The following is a 22771-nucleotide window of genomic DNA, read 5'->3' as shown; positions in this document are numbered from 1 at the left end:
GTGATTAGGTTAGGAAAGACTGGGCATCCATCTTTCTGGCCTGCATACTTTGGTGAAGGAAGCTGCCATGTTGGGGAGTCCCACGTGGCAAGGAATTGAGCGTGGCCTCTGGTCCATGGCCTGTGAGGGACTGAATCCTGCCTATAACCACACGAGGGAGCTTGGATGAGGGTTCAGCCCAGTTATGCCCAGTTATGCCAGCGGCTCTTGCTGACTCTTGATCACTGTTTGTGAGAGCCAACAGTCAAGGACCCACCTGGGCCATGCCTGAATGCCTGGCATGCAGAAAATGAGATTATAAACATCCTTTTAGGCCACTAAATTGTGGGTAATGTGTTATGCAGCAATAGGCAAGGAATACAAGTACCCTTAGCTACCTGGAAAAACAAGTTCAGCAGCTGTTTGTCAGTCCACTGGGTTCAAAGGCAAATTCTCTTGGGTAGTTGGTGGAAGAGTTAAGCCATTGCATCATGGTTCTCCCCACAAAGTGCTCCCAGAGCCCCCACACCTCCATTCCACTGGATGATCTAGGTGTGGGTGCCCAGGAGACCCACATACAGAGAGACGTTCTCCAGTGGTACCTTTTGGGGTTCTTCCAATTTTTATAGATTCAGCTCCCTCAGCGGTTCTTAATATGAACCATACAATACATAGAAAATTGTTGACTCTCTTCTCACTTCTCCCGTGGATGGTACATAACAGTAGCCTTCCACATGCACGGAAGAGAAGTTAATTCAGTTCATACAATGGATGTCCTGGGGCTTTAAGGCTTAATTCTCTGGCAGAAAGGTTGACCTAGATGGTGTCGTGGACACCCCTCAATGAACATAAGGCCGTTTAACAGAGGACTTGATCTCGGGGTGAGCCTACTTAGGCCAACAAACGCTTTCCCTTGCACCAACATCACCATATTCCTGGTTGACTCTACCTGTCAGGCCAGCTCAGGGCCTGCAGTTCACTTCTGCCTCCTCAGAGTACCCTCCTTGATTTCTCGGCCACCTACTCCCAGCACAATCAGATTTCTAAGAAAACCTACATCTTGACCATTCCAGGGTACTTCCACCATCCGAGTCATTGCAGCCTGTAGATCAGAACAGTGTTCCCAGAAAACAGCACTGCAAGCCCATTTTCCTGGCAATGTAAAAGGGCCCCATAGGGTCTTTGCTGACAACTGGGAAGGTAACTGGGGAAGGAGAGCACTATGATGTAAGAGGCCAGGATATCTGGACTCCCCTAGAGTCTGGCTCAGTCTTGCTTCTACTTTATTTTGCAGCCCTCAGCAGCTGGAAGACCTTTCTCTCTCTCTCTCTCTTTTTTAATATGAAATTTATTGTCAAATTGGTTTCCATACAATACCCAGTGCTCATCCCAACAGGTGCCCTCCTCAATGCCCATCACCCACCTCCCCTCCCTTCCCCCCCTCCCCATCAACCTTCAGTTTAGTCTCCGTTTTCAAGAGTCTCTTATGGTTTGGCTCCCTCCCTCTCTTTTTTTTCCCCCTTCCCCTCCCCCATGGTCTTCTGTTAAGTTCCTCAGGATCCACATAAGAGTGAAAACATATGGTATCTTTCTCTGTATGACTTATTTCACTTAGCATAACACTCTCCAGTTCCATCCACGTTGCTACAAAAGGCCATATTTCATTCTTTCTCATTGCCAAGTAGTATTCCATTATGTATATAAACCACAATTTCTTTATCCATTTGTCAGTTGATGGACATTTAGGCTCTTTCCATAATTTGGCTATTGTTGAAAGTGCTGCTATAAACATTGGGGTACAAGTGCCCCTATGCTTTTTGGCTCCAGACAAACCCCTGAGTTCCTGCAACACTAGAGAGTACTTGCTTAGGCATTCCCTACACCACGAGCTGTTGGACAGTGTCTCCAGGAGAAGCCCATGCATGCTCTGTGAATAATGTGTACACATGTCAAATCAGTTGGGCAAATGAGAAATACTGGAAAAATACTAGATCACCTTATTCATGATCTATTGATGAACATGAACATGGTAAATGTTCTGAAACCCGTGCGAGCTTATTGTTTACCAAGATTTGACCTCAGAACCTGACCTCTCCCCACCCTTGCACTTTTTCCCCCCTCATCCTACAATCCCTTGCCCATAATGAGAACTCAGCTATTTACTGGGTATATGATGAGTAAAGCATAGCATTTAACATCCTACCAAAGAGAATTCTGTGGGACACAGGTTTAGAAAATGTTGGTTCCAGCTCCCTCTTTTTTCAGATGAGGACACGGAGCCCCAGAACAGCGCACTGACCTGCCCAAGGCCACCCTGCTAGTTAGTGGTCAAGCTAAGATCTTCTGGGCCTTACTACTGAACTTGCTGTTTCCTTAAGGCAACCAAGATTGGGGGCGGGGGGCTGTCAGATGATACAGAGAGGCCCAAGGCTCCAGTCCACATGGGGTCACTATCCACTTCTGCCTCTCAGTGTCCTTTAACCATCCTCTCCCTGCCAAATCCTACCACCAAGGTCCCTAGTACATCTCTACCTCTAATGGAAACTTTTTAGTCTTTGTCTTACTTGTTATCTCTGTAGCATCTGACACTGAGGGTCACACATTTTATTAAATACTTGGTTCTTTGCTCTTGGCTTTCGTGAAATCACCTTAGTGTGGCTATTCTCTTCTTAGGCTGTCTCTTCTGGGTTCTCCTTTTCTTTCTTTCCCTCATCTAAAATTCTAGTGTTCCCCCCCAAATTCTCTTAAACCATCTTCTCTTCAGGCTCTTCTTTGGATTACTCAACTTTTTTCTAAGGCTTCAATTTCCTATCTGTTTTCTAATGACCCCAACCTTATCCCTCATCCTGATGAGCACCTTCTCTTGGATGTCCCCATGAGGTGACCTCTTCACCCACCCTCTGCCTCCAGCACCTCGGCCAAGCCTGCTGAGCCCTTTGTGTTCCCCAGATCACCATCTACAGTGTGCCCAAACCCAAGAGATATTCTTGAATCCTGCTTCTCCCCCACCCCCCAACCTAATTAAAGGCCTAGTTCCACCAATCTTTACTTAACTCTCCACCTGGCTGTTTCTCTACATTCCTATCATGTCTTCTCTGGATTACTGCAGCAACTTCCAAGCTGGCTTTATCTCCTTCCAATCTATCCTGCATGCTGCAGCTAGAATGATCTTTCCATACTGCCAATTTTTAATGCATTTCAATGCTGCCCTACTGCTCATGAAATAAAGTTGAAACTCCTAATCACGGCTTACCATCCCAGTGACCCAGCACCACTTCTGACTCCTCCCCTCCATGATCCTAGTTTCTGCCATGTTCTTCTGCCTGACCCCCTCCTTCTCTCTCTGGACTTCTCTGCAGGCATGGCCTCCCTCCTGCATGTCTGAAATGTACTCTCCTCTCTTCCAAGGCCAGGCAGTCTTCTCTTCTTCTAATCTTGGCTTGGAAGTTACTTTCCCCAGAAAGCATTTCTTGATCTCCCAAGGCTTTTCCAGTGTATGAAAGTATACTTTTTCCCCCCAGGACACCTCTGTAATTTATTACCAAACACTGCAAACTTACTTTTCTGTCCCCTGTACTGTCAGCTGTAGCAAAAACAAGGACACATTTGTGGTTGTGACCTCAGAACGTAGCACGGTGATTAAGCACAGTAGATACACAACACGTGTCTGAAGAAATGAGTGGATGCGTGAGTGAAGGAGGAAGTAGGTGGGCTCCCACCGGGGCAAAGCCAGAGAGGACACTGTCCCTTGCCAAGTTATGAGTGACACCAGCTCAAGGGAACTGCTGAGCTATAAGATGAGCCAGGTGCCAAGGTCAGTCATACAGAGAAGAGATACCAGACAAGTCACCAAAACTGAAGCTGGAGTATGCAGCCACAGTGGCAAAAACTGGGAGCCTTGGGCGATGGCTGCCCTGGGACACAGCTGGGACAGTCATCTGGTGCCTGTGCAGAGCTCTGGCGTGTTCTGTGTAGCACAGGAAATACCCAGCTGTGTTTATAGGGCTGGAATGTTCCTCTTGGTTACCAAAGTCTCAGGGACGAGGAACAAGGCATCCACAAGGGAGATGGGACAGACTGACTGCTACCTGACCGGGATGCCAGACATGGCCCAGACACCCTCTTCACCCGGACTCATGCTGTCCAATGTGTGGACACTAGAGTGTGAAAGACACACGAGACTTCAAAGACTCTGTATGAAAAAGAATGCAAAATAGTTCATCACACTCATGGCATGTCAAAATATTTGGGTACACTGAATTAAGTAAAACATATCATTAAAGTTAATTTCACTTGTTTCCTTCGCTTTTAAAATGGGACTACTAGAAAATTTTACAGTACCCATGTGGCTTACATCTATTTCCATTGGACATCACTGTCCTTGGTATTACTGAACCTTAGCTTGTATGCAATCCAGTTTCAGATTTTAGTATTAGTGTTAGGCAATGGTTTCTAGATGATGGGTTCTTTTGTAGGAGTAAAATAAAACTCAAAAAATTATAAAGACCAGGATGCCTGGGTGGCTCAGTTGGTTAAGTGTCCAACTTCAGCTCAGGTCGTGATCTCATGGTTCGTGAGTCTGAGCCCTGCAACAGATTCTCCGCTGCCAGCACAGAGCCCTCTTTGGATCCTCTGTCCCCTTCCCTCCTCTCTCCCCCCTTGTGCGCTCTCTCTCAAAAATAATTAAACATTTAAAAAATTATAAAGATCGTTACTAGATTTGCAACATTTTATTTTGCAGGAGAGAATATCTGTTAAAGACCCCATCCTCTAATATCATTTCATAAAAGAAAGGGGGTTTGGGATGCCTGAGTGGCTCAGTCAGTTGAGCGTCCGACTTCGGCTCAGGTCATGATCTCGCGGTTTGTGAGTTCGAGCCCTGCGTCGGGCTCTGTGCTGACAGCTCAGAGCCTGGAGCCTGCTTCAGATTCTGTGTGTGTCTCTCTCTCTGCCCCTCCCTGCTCATGCTCTGTCTCTCTGTCTCTCAATAATAAAGAAACATTAAAAAAAATTAAAAAAAAAATGAAGGGGTTTAAACACTAAGGCTGCTATTTAATTTAAAATTAAACACTATTTAATTTCATAATAATTAAAAACTCTTTAAATTGTAAAATTAAGCTTTAAGAAAATCTTTCTCATGGCCTCCTCTTTCCCCCAACACTGATGATCAGAGTTGCACTGATTCCCATGTGAAAGTACAGCTCAAAGATCCGTCCACTAATTTATATGAGGCTGTGTTTGACCACCCCCGCCATGGCATGGACACCAGACACTGAGGACAGGCCATCTCCACTCAGCTCTGGACCCAGCAGCCCCTGCTCCGTTCTTGGGGGGTGCTGATGCTAATTAGCTGATGCTGATGCTAATATGTCAGTATGGTTTTTCCAATCTCCTATCCCAATTTTTTACCTCCTCCCACACTTTTGCTGCCCATACAACCTGGGCTCAGGACGTACCCCTGACTGGGAAATACAGCTGCCTGGGGCTGTATTTAGGCCTCGTAGAAATGGCCACTGCTCCACTCTGCACAGGACCCCTTTCCTTGTTTTTTCCAGACAACTGATTCAGCTGTGTTATGTTGACCAGCTCCTTCGAGCTGGGACCCTGCGGTTCGGGGGGAACCATGGGTAGACAGAAGTGCCTTCTCTCCATGATGAGGAACTGCTCTCGGGAGGCAGCAAAGAGGCCTCTCTTGGGTTGCTGCCAGGATCTGTGTTAGCTGGTAGCGGGCACCACCCAGATGGCAGCTATGTGCGTGCGTGCGTGTGCCTGGGAGTGTGTGCATACGTGCGTGTGCACACACATAGGGGATAATGTGCTCAAAAGGCAAGTGCAGAGTGTAGCTGGGACCAGGAAGTGTGGAGGTGGGCCAAGGCCTATTTTTGAAATGTTTCTGGAAAAGATTCCTCGGTGTCTGGGACGAGGGCTCCTTCAAGTCTTATTTTAGCCCTGCTTGAATCACATTACACAATAGTAATAACAGACAACACCTACTGAACCCTGGCTCCGTCTCAGGTCTCCTTCCAAGAGCTTTAGATCTGCGCAATGATTCTCAGAGGTAGGTGCTGGGACTCCTCCTCTCTCGTTCTGGAGGGGACTGTGAGGGCAGGTCAGTAAGCAGCAGAGCCTCCATCTAAAACCAGGTGGGCTGACTCCCGGCTCTGTGCTCTCACAGGCTCCACTATGGGACCCTTGGATGGTCATCCGACCTGCGGGCTCCCAGCCTTTATTTCACACTGGCCTTTCTCTCTGTCTTTGGTCTTGAAGAGCACATGCTGGAAGGTTCTGGAAAGAGGGAAAAATAACAAGTATCTCCCCTGCTAAAGAATGGTATCTCCCTTTGATGTTCCCTGAGCTATTACTTCCTGATATTTCTCAGACTTTCCAGCTAAAGGATCAGAGAATAGTCAGTCCTTCATTTTACCTTTTGCCTTCAGTCCTCAGACTGAAGTAGCTGAGATAAAACCTGTGGTCTAGGGACTCCAGGAATGTATCCAGGCCCAGCCCACCGAGCTCAGGAATGGTCTGGTTGAGGGCCAAGTGTCCCTTACCTCTTCTTCTCTGGTGGACTGACAACGGTGTGCCCCCTGGAAGGTCCGAGGTAGGGAGGTAAGCAGCAAAGCCTTCCCATACCTTCCCAAGCCCTCCTAGGCAGTCCATCCAACCATCCCCAAGTCAGCCCTGCCCCACATTCTGCCTCCACCCCACCTTTCATTCTCACTTCCATCTGCCCAAGCTGGGTCCACACCCTTGCAGCTCCTAGACTATTCTTCCGCCTATAGAGTCTCCCCTTCATCTCCTTCCTCCCTGCTTTCCACACTAATGTCCCTAACACATGCTTCACACACCACTACCCTCACTCTGTTCCTTGAAGCCAAGCCCTGACCGCATCCCAAGGTCTCCCCATCAGGCTAACCCCCAGCCTTGCCCCACAGTTCCCCTGCCTGAACCTTCCAGCCCTGCTAACCTGGTTCACTCACTCACCTCCAGCACAATCTCCACACGCCTCCCCATCCCCAACCCCCACCCCCATCTTCCTGTCCAGGGCTGCCGAAATTATAGCTTTTGTGCCACCCACGTCAGCCCCTACCACCACCCTTCTCGTGGGAGTTACTCCGTTGTCTGCAAAGCTATACTGTCTTCTCCGTGGGCAGGGCCCACTTTTTTACTTCTTCTTGTCCTCAAGGCAAGTTAGTCAACCGACCAGAGTCAATGTCCTCATCTCTAAACCCGAATCACAGCAAGGTGGCTGGGAGGCTTAGCCGGGAGAACATATACAAGGTGCCTACCATGTGTCATGGGAATAGTTTGATCAATAAACATTGGCTGTTTGTGGTCCCGGATTTATGCGCTAACACAGAGAATCCTTTGTTGAGTGAAGGTGGTTTTAAATTTCCCGTGATTCGATTTCCTCCCTCTGTTCCGGAGGATTCTTTCCCGCACCTGCACTCCCAACCCTCATGTTTTCAGTAGACAGTTTGAGAGTGAATCCAGTGAGATGCCCTTTGAGTCCACAGTCCATCAGCGGGTACCGATGAAAGGCTGAGTGCCGGGCACTCTGCTGGCATACCCGCCCCAAGTTGCTCTAGGTCACAGGGGGGAGAGGACGTGTGTCCCTCAGGGTAATGAGTGCTCAGAGGTGAGCACGGGAGTGAGAAGGAGCCTCTGAACTTAGCCCAAGAGGGTGAGATGTCTTCCTGGAGAGCACTCCCTGACCCCATAGAAGGATGCCCTGAGCAGACAGCAAAGACGAACAGGAATGAAGCCTCGAGCACAGTCGGGCAGCCGCGAGCCCTGGCTGGCTGGGGAAGAAGTGAGCCGGCAACATTTGAAAGATCTCAGATGGGGAGCAAAGGGTCTGCATTTGGAAAGCTCTCCGTGGAAGAACAGGAGAGGATGGACAGGTGAGGAGTCAGCGCCATGCTGGAGGGCGGTAGGCAGCTGCTGCACTCACCCAGGTGAGAGGGGACAGCCACAGAGCGTGGCAGCAAGGCCAGCGCCCAAGGGCTGTCTAGGAGACAGAGTCAACAGAATGAGGGCAGACAAAGCCGGGCTCCAAAGGTTTGGGCGTGCGTCATAGGTAAACAGCGGGACCTATCCTGAGATGGGGCAGGTGAGAGCAAAGCGGGTGCCTGCTGTCTCGAAAGATGGTGGCAGTGGGCTCAGCGAGGCTTGGGGTAAGGAATAAATGTGTCCATCTGACAAATCAAGGAGAAATGCAGAAGAGCAAAGAATCAGGGGAGCAGATACTGCTCTGGTTAGCATTAGAGTCATGGTGGGGGCAGAAGGTGACATCTGTCTGGATACATGTGTTCCAGTCAAACATCAGGGTTCCTCCTGCTGCATCAGGGATACCAAGGGTAACTACAGCGGCATTAGCCGATCCTGCCCTTGTTACTCCAACGGAACTCTGGCCGCTACATGACTCCGTGGGTCCCCCTTCTTCTGTCACATCGTGCATCCTTCAGCTGCTTTTCCAGCCCGCTGCTCGCGTCACTCCATCCCACTGTCTGTCACCCTGGCCAGCACCAGCTTTCCACAGCCGCCTGCCCACAGCTGTCACCTCCTCTGCTCTTTTCATCTCCCGTCAGACACGGTTCCACTTCCTGGCCCCCGGCCCTTACATCACTCCCTCTGCTGGCCTTGGCTTCCATCCCCACTATTTTAAAAGTACACATTTCACCAGACGGGGCATCGCGATTGCCTCATTGCTTATTTTGCACTTTGGTTTTTAAAGTAAGTTTGACATTCAGGCAAGCGAAGTGTTTTGGCGCCAGGAGCCAAGGCTGAGGCAGGAAGCTCTGTGCAGAACTTCTCTGCCCGCACCCTCTCCACCCCCGCACCACCTTGTTCTTGGAGCACACCCCAACTCAGAGGTGGAGGATGGGGCGCGGAGCCAGGACCTCTCCAAACTCATTACCGCAGCTCCTTGCTCCCTCGGGGCTGGCACCCTCTCCCCACTGCCTCCCAGACCTGCTGAGGAGCCTGGAAAGATCACAAGGCCTGGGTGCTAATGCTGATCCTGGTATTAAGACCATTCTGGCAACTCATCACAGCTAACAGTCATGAGTGCTTACTAGGAGTTGAAGACCATGCTCAGCATTCGACGTGGATTATTTTGCCTCACCCTGACAGCATCCCTGAGTGTGGTTATTATTCCCATTTCACAGATGACAAACTGAGGCTTGGGGAGCTTGAGTAACTCACCCGAGGAGCAGCTAGCAACCAGCAGACATGCCGTAGCTCAATGCTCACAGGGCAAGGAGACCTAGCCCTGCCACTCAGTCCACCAGTTACAGTGCCTGGGCTGTTTCCTCCCCTGTGAGGTGGCGGTGTCCCCTTCACCCAGACGCTATTAAGGTCATGTGACAGGGATGTGAGACCGCTCGGTGAAGTCTACTAGAGAGACGAGGTGTGGCCACTCTTGTTCTGAGGACTCACCGAGGTTCCAATCTTACTTAGGAATGGTGCCAGCTGCCCGAGCCTCCCAGGATGTCCTCGAGCCCGTTCCGCTAGGCCCGTTTCTTCCTGGCATTAGAGGCACAATGGGGTACATCACACCAGACGATCGTTCTTTGAAGTGCTGGGAGGTAATGGTGACCGAACACAAGAGTGGCAATAAAGGACAGCTCTAAAGGTCCTGCAGGCCCTCTAGTCCCCTTAGGAAGGGAAGTGTGTGAGGGGAAGGATTTATCCCCAGGGGGAGGAGAGGTGCTGCTGAGCTGGAGGGAGCCGTGCTTCTGGAAATAGCCTCCAATCAGATTCAGTTCCTAAGTCAGTTTCTGCACATTCTTACCAGAAGTGTTTTCAACCAGCAAACAGGGCTGGAAGTGACCGTAATAAGCATCTCTGAGCTACTTCTCTCTTCTTTCCTGTGAGGAAACAGATACCCTGATAGCTGAAGAGTTGGCCACTATCTTGGAAAGGACTCAGGGCTTCCCACGCTCAGTCCAGGGGTTCCCCTCCATTTTCTCACACTGCCACAATGTGCGAGAAAACGTCAGAAAACAATCAGAAGAGAAGCAGGTTATTGAGAATGAACTAAAAATCAGGCTTCGTGCTTGGCTCTTGGCCAAAGGGCCAAGAAAGGTGAAGACAGCAGGTATGAAACACTTGACCGAGTAGTGGTGCGGCCCATGACCTTACGAAAGGTGGTCCACGTCACTGATCCATGAGGACAGGCAAACTGAAACCATGGTAAGATAGCACAACTCAACCTCTCAAGGCCTCAAGTGAGACCGACCGCCAATCACTAGTGCCTCACTGCAAAGACGCAGAGCAATTGGACCTCTCATGTGCTGCCGGTGGGGTGGAAACAGGTGCGACAGTTTCACTGGGGGTTTTGCAGCATGTACCAATGCTTCTCAGGACACGTCCACATGTTCACCAAAAGACAAGGACACGACTAACCAAAGGAGCATGGATCATACGAGCCCCACACTGGAAAAAGCCCAAAGGAGCATTCAAAGCAGAAGATATATACATTGCAACATACAAAGAAATACTATACAGCAATGAGAAAAAACACGCCGTGTCTCGCAAAATGTGGCTAGATTTCACGCATGTAATTTTGAGGGAAGCCAGACACACAAGAGTACATACCGTGGAAGCCCATTTTTATATATAAAGTTCAAAAACAAGCAATGCTAGACAATGGCATTTGAAGTCTGGATCGTGTTACCTATGGTGCGGAGTAGGCGCGGGGACATATGGGTGGTTCTGGAAGGCTGAAACTCAGTCTTCTTTTTCTTTCCTTCCTTTCTTTCTTTCTTTCTTTCTTTCTTTCTTTCTTTCCTTTCTTTCCTTTCTTTCCTTTCTTATTTGATTTTTAAGTAATCTGCATTCAACATGGGGCTTGAACTCACAACCCCGAGATCAAGAGTCCCACGCTCAACCGACTGAGCCAGCCAGGCACCCCAAGTGTCTTCTTTTCCTTGAGGGAGATGTTTGATGTGGGAATGTGGGCATGTTCTCTCTGGAAATTTCTTCAAGCGGTCCATGTATGAACTGTCAGCTTTGCTGTATATATGTGCTACTTTGATTCAAAGTTTACTTAAGAAAAGATGGAGAGAGGTTCTGGGTCTTGGTGTGTATTTTGGTCTTGCGGGGATATTTCAAAAGCTGCAGAAGTGAAAGAATTCAATACAGCCTATGACATAAGCAAGAGCCACAGCCAAGCTCAACAATGCCTTCTATTTCCCTCAGAACTCCAGCTGTCTGGGTGCCCATGACAGCACTAAAGAGAACACCCCAGAATGCAGAGTGCAAATCCAGGGTCTCCTCCTCAGCCTTCTGCCTTCTTAAAAGGGTACACCCCAAAAACAACTAGAAAAAAAATAATTTGGAGGAGAGAATGATGCCACCTTCCCCTTGGTGTTACTGGCCCGTGAGCACAGGTGCTTGTTCTCAAGGCTAGCTTAAGGGAAAAGTCTTCCGGGGGGGAAGGGGCCCACTGCTGAGAAGGTACTGGTGGCCTGTGGAGGGTACTAAGGAATGTCAACCTTTGTTCAGAGCGACCCTTCCCAACCTCCTCCTTTCTTCTACAGAAGGATGCTCCTCCCTTAGCGTTCCAGACCTGCCTGTGGTTCCCCATGGTTTGTATGTCCCAAATGGAAATGTCTCTGCTATTCCTGAATGAACTCATTTGTTGCTGGATAACCTTTGCTGTTTAACTTTTAAGGCTGACACCTAATAACCTAAGACTCAATAATCTGTAGGATAAATTTTTCAGGGGCAATATTTTCATTCCAAATCAGTTTCCCCTCCTGGGTCCTGAACACACTTCTCCGTCTCTTTCCATATCTCTTTCCATCACCTCCTTCCTCAGGCAGCATGCAATAAGGGAGGCGAACCCAGCGGGGAGTGAGGGAAATGTGGGCTCCAGAACCAAAGCCATTTAGTGCCTTTCAAAGGCACACAAGTCCTTCTTAGTCTTGGTGACAGAACACCAGAAGAAATTATTGACTCCGTTAACTACCTGAAATATGTTATATCTATGCCTCCAAGCAAAGCTAAAATAGAGACATCAAACTAATTGGGAATTGGGAAACAGAGTCCTCAAGCATCATCTCTTCTCCTTCTCCTTGTCCCACAAGCACCAGTAAACACACACACACACACAAATACATATATACATATATATATATATATATGTATATATACCCCAAGCATCTTAAAATTTGAGTTTCAGCCAAGCATTGACTAGCTATATGATCCTGGACATGTCCCTTAAGCCTTCTGAGCCTGGATCTCTTTAGCGAGGTATAGGCTTCATCTGGTAGTCTTGCTCTCCTGCCTAAGTCTTCATTACCAGGATTGATGCTCAGTCCTAAACCCAGCAGTCAGATGGGGGTAAAGGACAGACTCCTTTTCCAAGTCCCCATCAACAACTTTTTCCTCTGGACCAGTTCTCACTTCTCGCCTCTCCCACCTCACCCCAGAGCAAACTCCCCACCCCAGGGGGATCCTCGCCCTGAGGATCCCACATCACACTCCACCCGCCTTGGATCAGCCCCAGTTCAGGCCAAGTTTGGTTGTGGACATTGCCTACCCTCTTCTGGGGCCAGGGGGCCGGGGGGGGGGTGGCGGTGGTGGTCCCATGCAACACTGCTGCCTGGCACAGTTCTGCTCAGTCCTACCTTGGTCCCCCTTCCTGTTGGCAGGAGCTCAGCTGACCCTGTACCAGCTAGGGCATCTCCAGGGGTTGCTGAGATGATGAGGAAGTGCTGAGACAAAAGTGAAGGCACCCCAATGTTGACTGGATTAACACTTTGCTACAATGCGGCCCCACGCTTCCCTTTCAGAGTTATTCTCCCCTCCGTCATCCCCACTCCAAGGAAATTACGCTGACTCACACATAACAGTGTGGCTCTTCCAACCAATCTCCTCCTCTTCACATATGCTGTTCCCTCAACCTGGGATGCCTGCTGCCCCCTACCTGTCACCCTCCATCCCAGCTTAAATACCATTTCCTCGGAAAAGCCTCCACCTTTCATCCACATGTAAATGCCTTCTCCTGGGTAGGCCAGCTTCATGCTGTTTTGACATTCTTACAGGAAAGCTCCTAAACTTGTATGGTTTGCTCCATGACCAAGACAGTAATAGCAACACCAAAACCAGAACAGGGTGGGAGATAGGCACGTGGGAATCAAGGACAGTAAGTCTGTGCATTAGCTCCAGAATAAAAAATATGGCCTCAGAGCAATCCACAGTTGAGTATCAGGAATCAGTCCCATGTGCATTTCCCCCATAGACCATGAGCTCCCTGGGAGTGGGGACCAACTTCTAGGGTAGAGCTTGGCATGTGGTTAGTGCTCAATGAATGGGTCAAATGGAAAAGAAAGGGAAAATGAATGGATGATTGAGATGCATAATGTTAAAGCTGGAATGAGCTTAAACAAGGTGTGAGAACACATTAGCTAATCCGGTTTGTTCAGAGGAATTCTCATCAGCAAGTTTTCTTGACTGGTCCCCTTTCAAAGGCTGAGATGCTGCCTCTTCAGGAAATCCACCTGAAACTCACAGAGTAGGCAATGATGGAGGGACAGGGGCAGCAGGCAAGGACCCAGGGGACCAGGAGTGTAAGGAATCCTGGCCCAGAAGCACCTTCTATCTCTGCCTGTATGTCTTCTCTTCCACTCCTACCCTGGGGAGAACCCCTTCCTGCGCCCAGTATCTGGTACTCAAATTGCCACCCAGGGTAGCAGATACTGTTCTCCTGCAGAACCACTTCTAGGATATTCAGAAACTCCTCCTGCTACCACCCTCCAAGGCTCCCTGGGATTCCAGGATGCTCTGGAGTGAAGCGCACTCAGAGCTACTATCCACAGGCTCACCAACTCCTATATTGAAAAATGGTGCACAGGAGGGATCAGAACGTAGCAGATGGGGAGAGCATGTTTGCAAAAGCTAAGTGGCTGTGATGGGTTTCCTCTCTCCTCCTCTCCGCCTCGATGTAGAATCGCCAACTCTGTGCTAAGCTAGTGGAAGAGGCTTGACTCTGAGGGAATATGAACATTTTTTATGCTTAGCTGTTCCAGCCATAACGATTTTTATCCTATTACTGCTAAGTGACGAGTACAAGGAGAGAAATGATGATGATCTTTGGCAGCCATTCCAACCGAGTAAATACAAGGAGGCGAGAAAGGCGATCCCAGACTGGGCCACTGCCCCTTCATTTCCCAGGATGAAAAGGAGCAAAGGAAAAATGTCTTCCTGGTGAGATGTATCGAAGTGTGGAATTTTCTCTCCAGGCAAGCGATGGGTATCCCACTGTTTGAACCATTTAGCACTGCACTGGACAAAGGCTGGGAGAGTATGCTGAGGGGAACAATCAAACCAGCTGGCCAGGAGGAGGTGACCTAATGAAGCTTCCCAGCTGTAACGCCTTGCAGCTCACGGCTCATGGGCACAGTCCACCCTGCCACCTGCTCCCTTGCAATCAAAGCAAACCCATAATAAGTATTGCTAGGCAACAGCAAAAATACACGTTTGCTTTATCAAAATATTTCCTCCCTTCTTGAGGGGTGAGACTCCGTTTAATGGCTTCTTGTCTGCCAGATGTTTTATGTGCTACTTGGATGATGGCAAATCCAGCTGTTACCACCAAAATGTGGTGACAGCGGTGGGGGGGGGGGGACACCTGGAAAATGAGGACTATTTGTTGGACCAGTCAGTGCTTGATAAACAGGAGAGCTCCCCTGGGAAATCTTTTTAGGCTCACCCCAGCTAGCTGCTATCTCTTCCTTACACTGAAATAGTTACTCATGGCACACTACCCCCACCCCGATAAAGGCAGCCACGTCTTTATCCTCGTGACCCTGCAGGGCCTAGGAAGTGTCCTGGGAGTTAAGGCTCTTGTAGGCATTAACAAGATTGTGGGTCTCAGAGGGAAAATGTAGCAGTAGGTTGCTCCGATGCAAGCACAACTGTTGGGTTCCCACAGAGGCGGGTGGGAGAGGCGAGTGCATGTATGCGGATACATCTGGAAAGAGAAGACCAAGCATAGAAGAATGCACTTATGTACAACTGCAGCGACTTGTGCACTGATAAAGCTTTAAGGCCACCTAGTCTGAGTGCAATGAGAACACAAAGCCAAGAAAGGAGCAGAGATGTGCGAAAGGCCATTGCTGGTCACCTGGTTCCCACGCCTTTCACAGGCCCTGGACCAGGGATGGGGAAACTGAGCTATGGCCAAGACATGTCTAAAGGCCGATGACAGCATGTTTCAATCTCAAGACTGTGAAGACTGCATTAGGTTAAATGTGGGCGGGCATGGGAAAGTTAGGCTGTCAAACTCAAAGGGTGAATGAGCAAAGGGTCCACTTGAAACCATAGTTACTCATTTTCTAAACTATCCTGGGTGTGGACAGCACTCACTGGCACCCCCACGAAGCCCGGGAATGGGGAGCTCCAAGCCTGCCTGCTGGCCTTGGTCATTCCACTCTCCAGGGCAACCCGGCCATTTCCACAAAATACCCTGGGCTCCCTGGCTCAGAGGACCAAGAGAACAAGGTGACTGTTCCATCCTGTATGGGGAAATGAAGCCCCCAGCCTCTCTGGGGCTGCCTTCCCACGCTGCCCCGCCACGACGTCCTGGTCAGGGGTTCCACGCTGTCAGCGCATTTGGCTTTTCCATAGGCCCAGCTGCCTGTTGGGTGAGAACTTCGGCAGCCTCGTCCTCCTCCCCCACCCCACCTGCTGCCTCCCTCAGTCTCACAGCATCTTTGGATTCCTGAGTGATGCCCCCCAGTGCCCGCCTCTCAGCAATGCTTGCTCTAATGCTCAGCTAATAGTTCTGTCTCAGGCGCTGTCTGCACGCATCCTATAAATCAGAATCCAATTACTGTAGTAAGAAAATTGGAAGCAAACTTAATAAGCTCAGGCCACTCCCCCATGCTGTTTCTTCACTCTTCTCTTTCCAGTAATGAGGGAAAATGCCTTTTTCCTTTCACTGAGTCTGTTCTCCTGTCCCTTCATCTAAAGCCCCCGAGCATGGAGGGAGTGGACGAAGGGGGCTTCTTCTTGGCCCTCTTTCCCTCTTTGCACATGAGGCAGATGGGAGGAAATAGTCAAGTGTCTCTGTGGGCTTAACCCCCCTCTCATTTGTTCAACAAACGTTTCTGGAAATCTTAGCCCACACCAGGCTCTGTAATAGGTGCTAGCAAAGATGAGTCTCCCAGAAGGCCAAAGGCCTTGTCCTGTTGCTGGGGCTGCTGATGCATGTTGATGTTTCCCTCTTGAGAAGTCAGCTAACAAGTGGGGCTAGCTTAACAGCAATGGCTCTCACTGCAACTTTGCCCCTCAGGAGACATCTGGCGATACCTGGAGACATTCTGAGTTGTCACACGTGGGGGCTGCTCCTGGCATCTAGTGGGTGGAAGCCAGAGATGCTTCCCACCTCCTACAATGCACAAGACAGCCCCCACAGCAAAGTATGATCCAGCCCCAAATGCCAGCCACTGATTGAATCCCTAGTCTGTAGGATACAGGCCACCAGAGGACACAACTGGTCAGAGCTGTGACAGGCAGGGCCCAAGAAGGACCCCAGGCACTGCATCCGGACGAAGTCAAGATACAGGGAGTCTGGACTCACAGGATTAAGGGACTTAGCTGGGGGTTTTAACCTCCTGGACACAGGCTCCGTGGGAAGCAAGGGCTGGAAGTAGGAGATCCTGGAGATAAAAGGTCACCCCCCAGTGGGGCCCATCTGAGGGAAGAACACTGGGCTTTGCTGGTGGTTGCTGGAATTCTCATTAGCACAAGAGTGATGTGGTCACAGGGTCAGCCCCATTCCAGACATTGCCTGGAGATGGCCTCTCCTGGTGCTAGCCTGGGGCTGTGCACACAGTTGGAGCTTAATACCCCTGCCATGGCGGCCGGGTTCCTTGTGCTGGCCTTCATTCCCAATCACTCATCCTTCCCCGTCCCTGGCCCTCATTCCCAATCACCTGTCCTTCCCTCTTCCTGCTCTTTCAGATCAGGATCCACAAATCTGAAATTCTCTGCTCCCAGAACCCCAGCTCCCACAGGGCAAGGTTAGTGCCCTGAGGCAGGCATATGGCTGATAGACTTTTCCCCTCTGTCTTCCCAAAGGGGGCCTGGATTTCATCTAAATCCTCTCTCCTCCTCTTGCTGCCATGCCAGCAGATCACACTCACTGAACAAATGCAACACGCTGCAGAGGTCCCTGAATAGGACCCGGTAAACGTGAGTCCTTGGCAATAGTCTCAGTTCTTCCCCCACAACCAACACATATGTCCGGCCTTGTAAACTGCTTTCATTTCTGCCTCTCAGATCGCAGACCAGGGTGAATGCAGAAATTCATCCTATTCAACGCATCCCTTCGAACCTGTCTGGTCAGTGAACCCCCACCGCCTGCCCTCCTTCTGCAGGTTAGGGTACAGCTCTCACCCAGATGCACCTGCTCCTTTCCTGGCAGGAGGCATCCATTTGTCCTTCCAGAGGGTCTCGCCATCTGGACTCAGGACAAGGAGGGACCTGCCTGGGACCAGTGGGGCTTCTCAGCCTTCTGTGTTCTATTTGCTCTTCTCCTACATGTAGTCTCTACTCAGGGAAATAAAATGATCTAATTTTTAAAGAAAATTTTAGCAGGTGCCAGGGAACATGATACGTGCTGGGGAATTTTAACAGCAATAATACAAGACTCTGATTTTAAGAAGCTTTCAGGACGGCAGCAGGGAGTGTTCGAGGCACAGCCGGTGCCCTGGATCTCTGTCTGTGGGGGTCTTCCTGCTGCTAAGGAAGAGTCTCGTGGGTACCATAAGAAGAGAGTTAAGTTTACAAACCCTCCAAGTTAGAAGAAGCCACAGATACCTTATAGCTCATCGCTCTGGCTTTTATTTATGTGGGGCAACCGGGACTCCAGCTCTGTTTACGAATGACAGTCACTGACAAGGCCTGGTTGAGCTGCTCCATGGGAAACATGCTACATAAGTCAAGGTTTCTGAGTTGTATGGCCTTGTTGGGGAAACTGAGTCTACCAGCCTTCACAGACTGCCAACTTAAGCACCACCAGACAGACCAGCCTCATAAGTCATGAAAATCCGTACTGCCCCCATCATAAACCCATGTCCACAAGTGGGTACCCGCAGACCCGAACAAAGGTAGAAAGCTAAGAAGATCATGCCAGCCATATAGCTTCTCAATTTAACCATGCCTTCAAGGCCCTCTACCCCCCACAGGCCAGTCTGCCATTTGAAGCTGGTGCAAAGTAAAATTCCTGCAGGAGACACAAACTCATACCCGTGGGCCATTGGTGCAGCTGGGTCTCCCAGTTGTGGGCTAGGAGGCCAGCACAGGGGAGCTGGGGTCGAGCTACTGACTCAGGCCTCATCAGGAAGCAAAGGGCCGCTTCGACTCCAGGAAGGATTGGTAATGAGGCAACGTGCCATCACAAAGGCTCTTCTTGTTTAGAAAGAACCTTCCTGCATCGTTCCAGGCCTGATCTCCGCAGCCCATCCGAAGGTGTGGCCTGACCAAGGACATGGCAGAGTGGAGGCCATGTGAACGGGCTGCTCTGAAGCAGACATCAATGGCATGTAAAGAGGCCCCACTGATTTTTCCATCTCACAGGACGAAGTGCACCTGGGCTGTCAGAGGAAAGGACCTCCTCCAGTGACAGATGAGGCCACCAACCTGACTTCCCAGGGATCTGCCCATCCTGCCCTCCCTCTGTTTGAAAGCCAGGCCAGGCCATGGGAATCTGCCAGGGACAATGGGCCCAGGCTACAGGGTCTTTAGTGCTCTGTGACTTTGCGGTGAGGCAGGCAAGGTGCAGGGGGCTCCCCCCATTCTCCCTGCAGGCGCTTGGGGATGCCTCGCAGCAGTGAGCAGCACAGAGAGGGTAAACTACCACATCACAAAACTTCAGCATCCAGCCGGCCACGGATGGTTTGCCCGCCCCCATTGTTGGCATGGGCACCGTGCAAATCAAGCCTGCTGTGGCTCTGTCATGACCTCAGGGAAGAGCAGAGAGTAATAAGGGGGAAAATAGGGAAGTACCTCAAGTGGCGAGTGTCCGGGACGGCCCGATTGCTGGAGATCCGCTCGCTTTCCCGCTGGTTGAAAGCATACAGCTTATAGGGATCGTCACCAATGCGCCACTTTTTGGCGTTCAGATACCGCCGCTCATCAAACTGGTCCCACAGGTCTTCCCAGTCAGTGTCCAAATTCTGTGTAGCACAAATGGGCAGTCCGTGAGAATGGCTCCCAGCCCTCCATCAGCCCTCTCTGTCAGCGCCCAACTGCAGAGAACGGAGTTTTCCTGGCACAGTCCAGCCCAAAGATGGGGCCAGAGGTAGGACGTTAGTAACACCCCCAGCAGCAATAACAGAGAACAACACAATGAAGACAGCTACCATTTGCTGAGTGCTATGTAGCAGGTGTTGTACGAGAACCTTTACCCACTTCTTATAGTAGTTCTAAGAGGTGGACAGTTCTCACATTCCCATTACACGGACAAGAAAACGGCCTAAATAAACTAAGTACCTTGCTCAGGATCCCACAGTTTGGAAGTGGCAGGGCCGGGACTTGGGTCCTAGAAGCCTGACCCCACAGGCCAGCTCTCCAGGGTAATTTGAGAACAACTGGCTGAAAAACGCCAACACACAGCAGGTGCAAAATGAGTGTCATTCCCCCCTGTGCCACAGGAAGAGATGAGAAGTAGGTGCTCCATCTATAATGGTGTGCTACCCACCAGATGGACCCTGGCGTGTTCCTTTCTTCCTCCAACCCCGGACTCTGTGGTTATTTTTAAGAAGCATCAGTCCCTTACCGTACGTGGAGACAGTGCTTGAGAATGCAGAAGGTGGCTTCTGTACTCAGGATCTTGTTCCACCCTCCCTAAACGCTCTGTGCTGAGCTGGGAAGACAAGTTTTCACAAGGCTTACAGGCTCGTCTGCACAGGTAGACGGTGGCAGAGGCCCAAAGCGGAGCGCAGTCTCCTGGGCCCTCTGGGGCCTCCACACAGCAGAGGAGGCGAGGGGACGGCTCCTGCCCAGAGCCAGGCCGCCTCGTCTGCCCTGCCCGCACCACCTCCGCGGCCAAGCGGAGACTCTCCACCCAGCCAGCAAGGTGCGGGCTTCTAGAGCCTCCACAAGCTGGATGCTTCCCTCGATGGCCACTGCCCAGTGCGTGCTGACACCATCACCTCTAGAGGAGAGCCACTGAGCCCTTTCAGGTTCGCCAAAGCAAAAAGCATTCTGTATCTCTGGAAAGAACCTATTGACCGGACTCTGCCCTGGAATGTGGGGGCTGGGGCTCTGGGGCTGGCATCATCACCAAGGATGAGATGCTCACTTATGTATTTTGACCCTAGTCGCTGTGCAAGCGTATGAAAAGCTGACTGGGTAGTGTCCATCCCATCACTGACCAGGATGCCCTCCTGTACGTGGGGAGCCTGACAGGAAGGCCCCGGGGCAGGCCCCACACATGCTAGGGCAGGCGCTCCACCCACAGAAGGCAGCTCAGAGGGGCGGCTCGCCAGGGCACACATTTATCTCAGATACCACTTGATTTTATCTAGTAATTGATCTTTCTCTCTCTCTCTCTCTCTTCCTGTTATCTCCTTTTGAAACAGCATTCTCCTGCTAATAGCACAGAATGAAGCTTAGGAAACCAGCGATTTTTATCCAATAATGGATCTTATTAATGTCTTGGGATACTGCTGCTATACAGGGGGTGGGGTGTGAGATCCCTGGCCTGTGCTGTGCAATGTCACAGCCTGACAGCTGTCACCCATGCTTGGGACATCACTACAGAGCGACCCTGACATCCTTCTCTGCAGAGAAGGGCCATGGGGCCCCACACCACCTCCCACTGGCTCATTCCCAGTTAAATTCTCTGCAGTTCTCTACATGGTAAGTTCCTACAGAGCTCTGTGCCACAGAGGGGAGATGCAGAGACAGAAGGCTGCAGAGGGGCTGCAAGGCCACAGAGAGACATGCACGAAGACACCCACGACACCTATGCCAAAGGGGTGAGGGAAATGGGGAGGGCTTCCTGGAAGAGGTAGCAAATGAATTAGTGCTTGAAAGAGGAGCAGACAGTTTGCTTTGCTTAAGAGGAAACGGGAGGGGAGATAACAGGCATACTGAAAACCCAGATATAAGGCAGGAAGACCCGGAGGAGGGGGAATCCAGTCAGGGAATGGCTAGCTCAGGGACGGGGAGGCCCAAAGCGGAAATTGCAAAGAGCACACGAGGGAAAGAAAGCTCTGAAACACAGCTGGGTCTGTATGAAGCGGGTCCAATGGAAAGGTCTCTGGCCACGTGTGCAGGACGAAGTGGAGGGAAGAGACTGCCATAAGGAGCCCAGTTGGCAGGGGACCTCAGTAATCCAAGCTGGTGGGAAGGGAAGCCTGAACTGGGGCAGTGCTGGGGCGTGGCTGGACAGCTCCATGAAGCAGTTGGAGGGGCAGGCCCTGTGGAGAGGCACTGCGGCTGGAGAAAGGGCAGGTAAACACCCCTTGGCCTCATCCCCTACTCTCTATTCACACCAGATCAGGCCCAGGACCAAGAGGGCATTAGACCAGGTTGTTTGCTCCGCCCGGCGATCACCACCCTCCGGGCAGCAAAGCATCTCTGACGTCCCCACCAGGATCTGCCTCCTTGGGGTTGGTGCCATGGGAACTCAGCTGGGATTCTGGCCCCCAGAAAGCCTAGAGCCAGAGTAACAGCCTGGCTGGCGAGGGAAAGTGTCTGAACAACCAGTCAGAGGCATCCTTGGAGGGGACTGCTCCTTCCCATGGTCATATGTACAGAGCCGGTTCACACTTTGCTGCCCTGGGATCCACTTTGGGGGTGGGGGGGGGAACTCTCTGCACCAGGAGCTTGGTTTTCCTATAATGATATCTGGATGTATTAAATAATAGCGAGCCTGTGTTTAAAATACTAACACTACCATCCGAATAGCAATTTCTATTTTACAAGGCAGCTTGCACATATTGGCCCAGAACGCATGCACATGCACACACAACCCCATCTGGACAGGGAGGGATGGGTATAGAGAGGCTAGCAGGCTGGCTTGCCCAAGCTTGATGGCAAAGGGACTGGTGACTGAATCCTTCCTAGAACCTCCCAACACCTCGGTCTGTTCTGTCTTACCACGGAAACAAGCCAGGGGTATCTCCCTGCTGAGAGTGAGTGGGCAGAGAAACCACCCCCCCTTGAGGAGTGAGGTGGGGGGGGGCAGACCCAAAGGAAGAGCCAGCCACTCTTTCCCTGCCTGCCCCCATACCAAAGTGGCTGTAGCCCTCCCAGGATTTTTGAAGGGTCCCAGACTCCACCAGATATTTCCGGAACTAATTTGGAGTTGGTTTCCAAGCTCTTCAATGCATGAGTCCCCCTGCTCAGTCTCTGCGAGTCCAGAGTGCACATGGTATCCAGGTTTTGGATTCCTTGCTTTCTGGCTCATGTGACCCTCTGGGACAGTGCCTGAGCACACACTTTAACCTCCACAAAGTTTCCTATTACAGGAAGAGATACTGCTCTCTTAAACAAGAACACACACTCACGAGCCCCTACGAGACCCCACTCCAGGACCATGTCCCCTCCTGTGTGGCCCTCACCACCATCCAGCCACCCCGCTGCCCCCCAGAAAGATCACACTTGACTTTCTGACCAGAATTTACTCAGTCTGGAGTGTGTGTGTGTTTCTAACGGTAAGCACGATGCCACACACAGAAAACAAAAGACAATCTTTTCTACAGAATATACCTGATTAAGTCAGCCAAACCCCAGCTTAAATAATTTGGCACCAAAGACAAAAGCT

The 22771-nt window shown here is 50.7% G+C and overlaps 1 protein-coding gene across 3 annotated transcripts in view; it reads right to left on the bottom strand.

The window, feature by feature from the left end:
• The window catches only part of GALNT14 (polypeptide N-acetylgalactosaminyltransferase 14), a 208150-nt gene that overhangs the window by 57295 nt on the left and 128084 nt on the right, over window positions 1-22771 (bottom strand). For all 3 annotated transcript variants that reach the window (XM_027033492.2, XM_027033488.2, XM_027033487.2), the window contains exon 2: window positions 19003-19172. In XM_027033492.2, the coding sequence (XP_026889293.1) occupies window positions 19003-19172 (170 nt within the window). The remainder of the gene's footprint in view (window positions 1-19002; window positions 19173-22771) is intronic.

Source organism: Acinonyx jubatus, chromosome A3, assembly GCF_027475565.1.
Source record: "Acinonyx jubatus isolate Ajub_Pintada_27869175 chromosome A3, VMU_Ajub_asm_v1.0, whole genome shotgun sequence".
NCBI classification, from domain to species: Eukaryota; Metazoa; Chordata; class Mammalia; order Carnivora; family Felidae; genus Acinonyx; species Acinonyx jubatus.
Note: the sequence above shows the minus strand (reverse complement) of the source record. Positions and strands in the feature narration are given on the sequence as shown.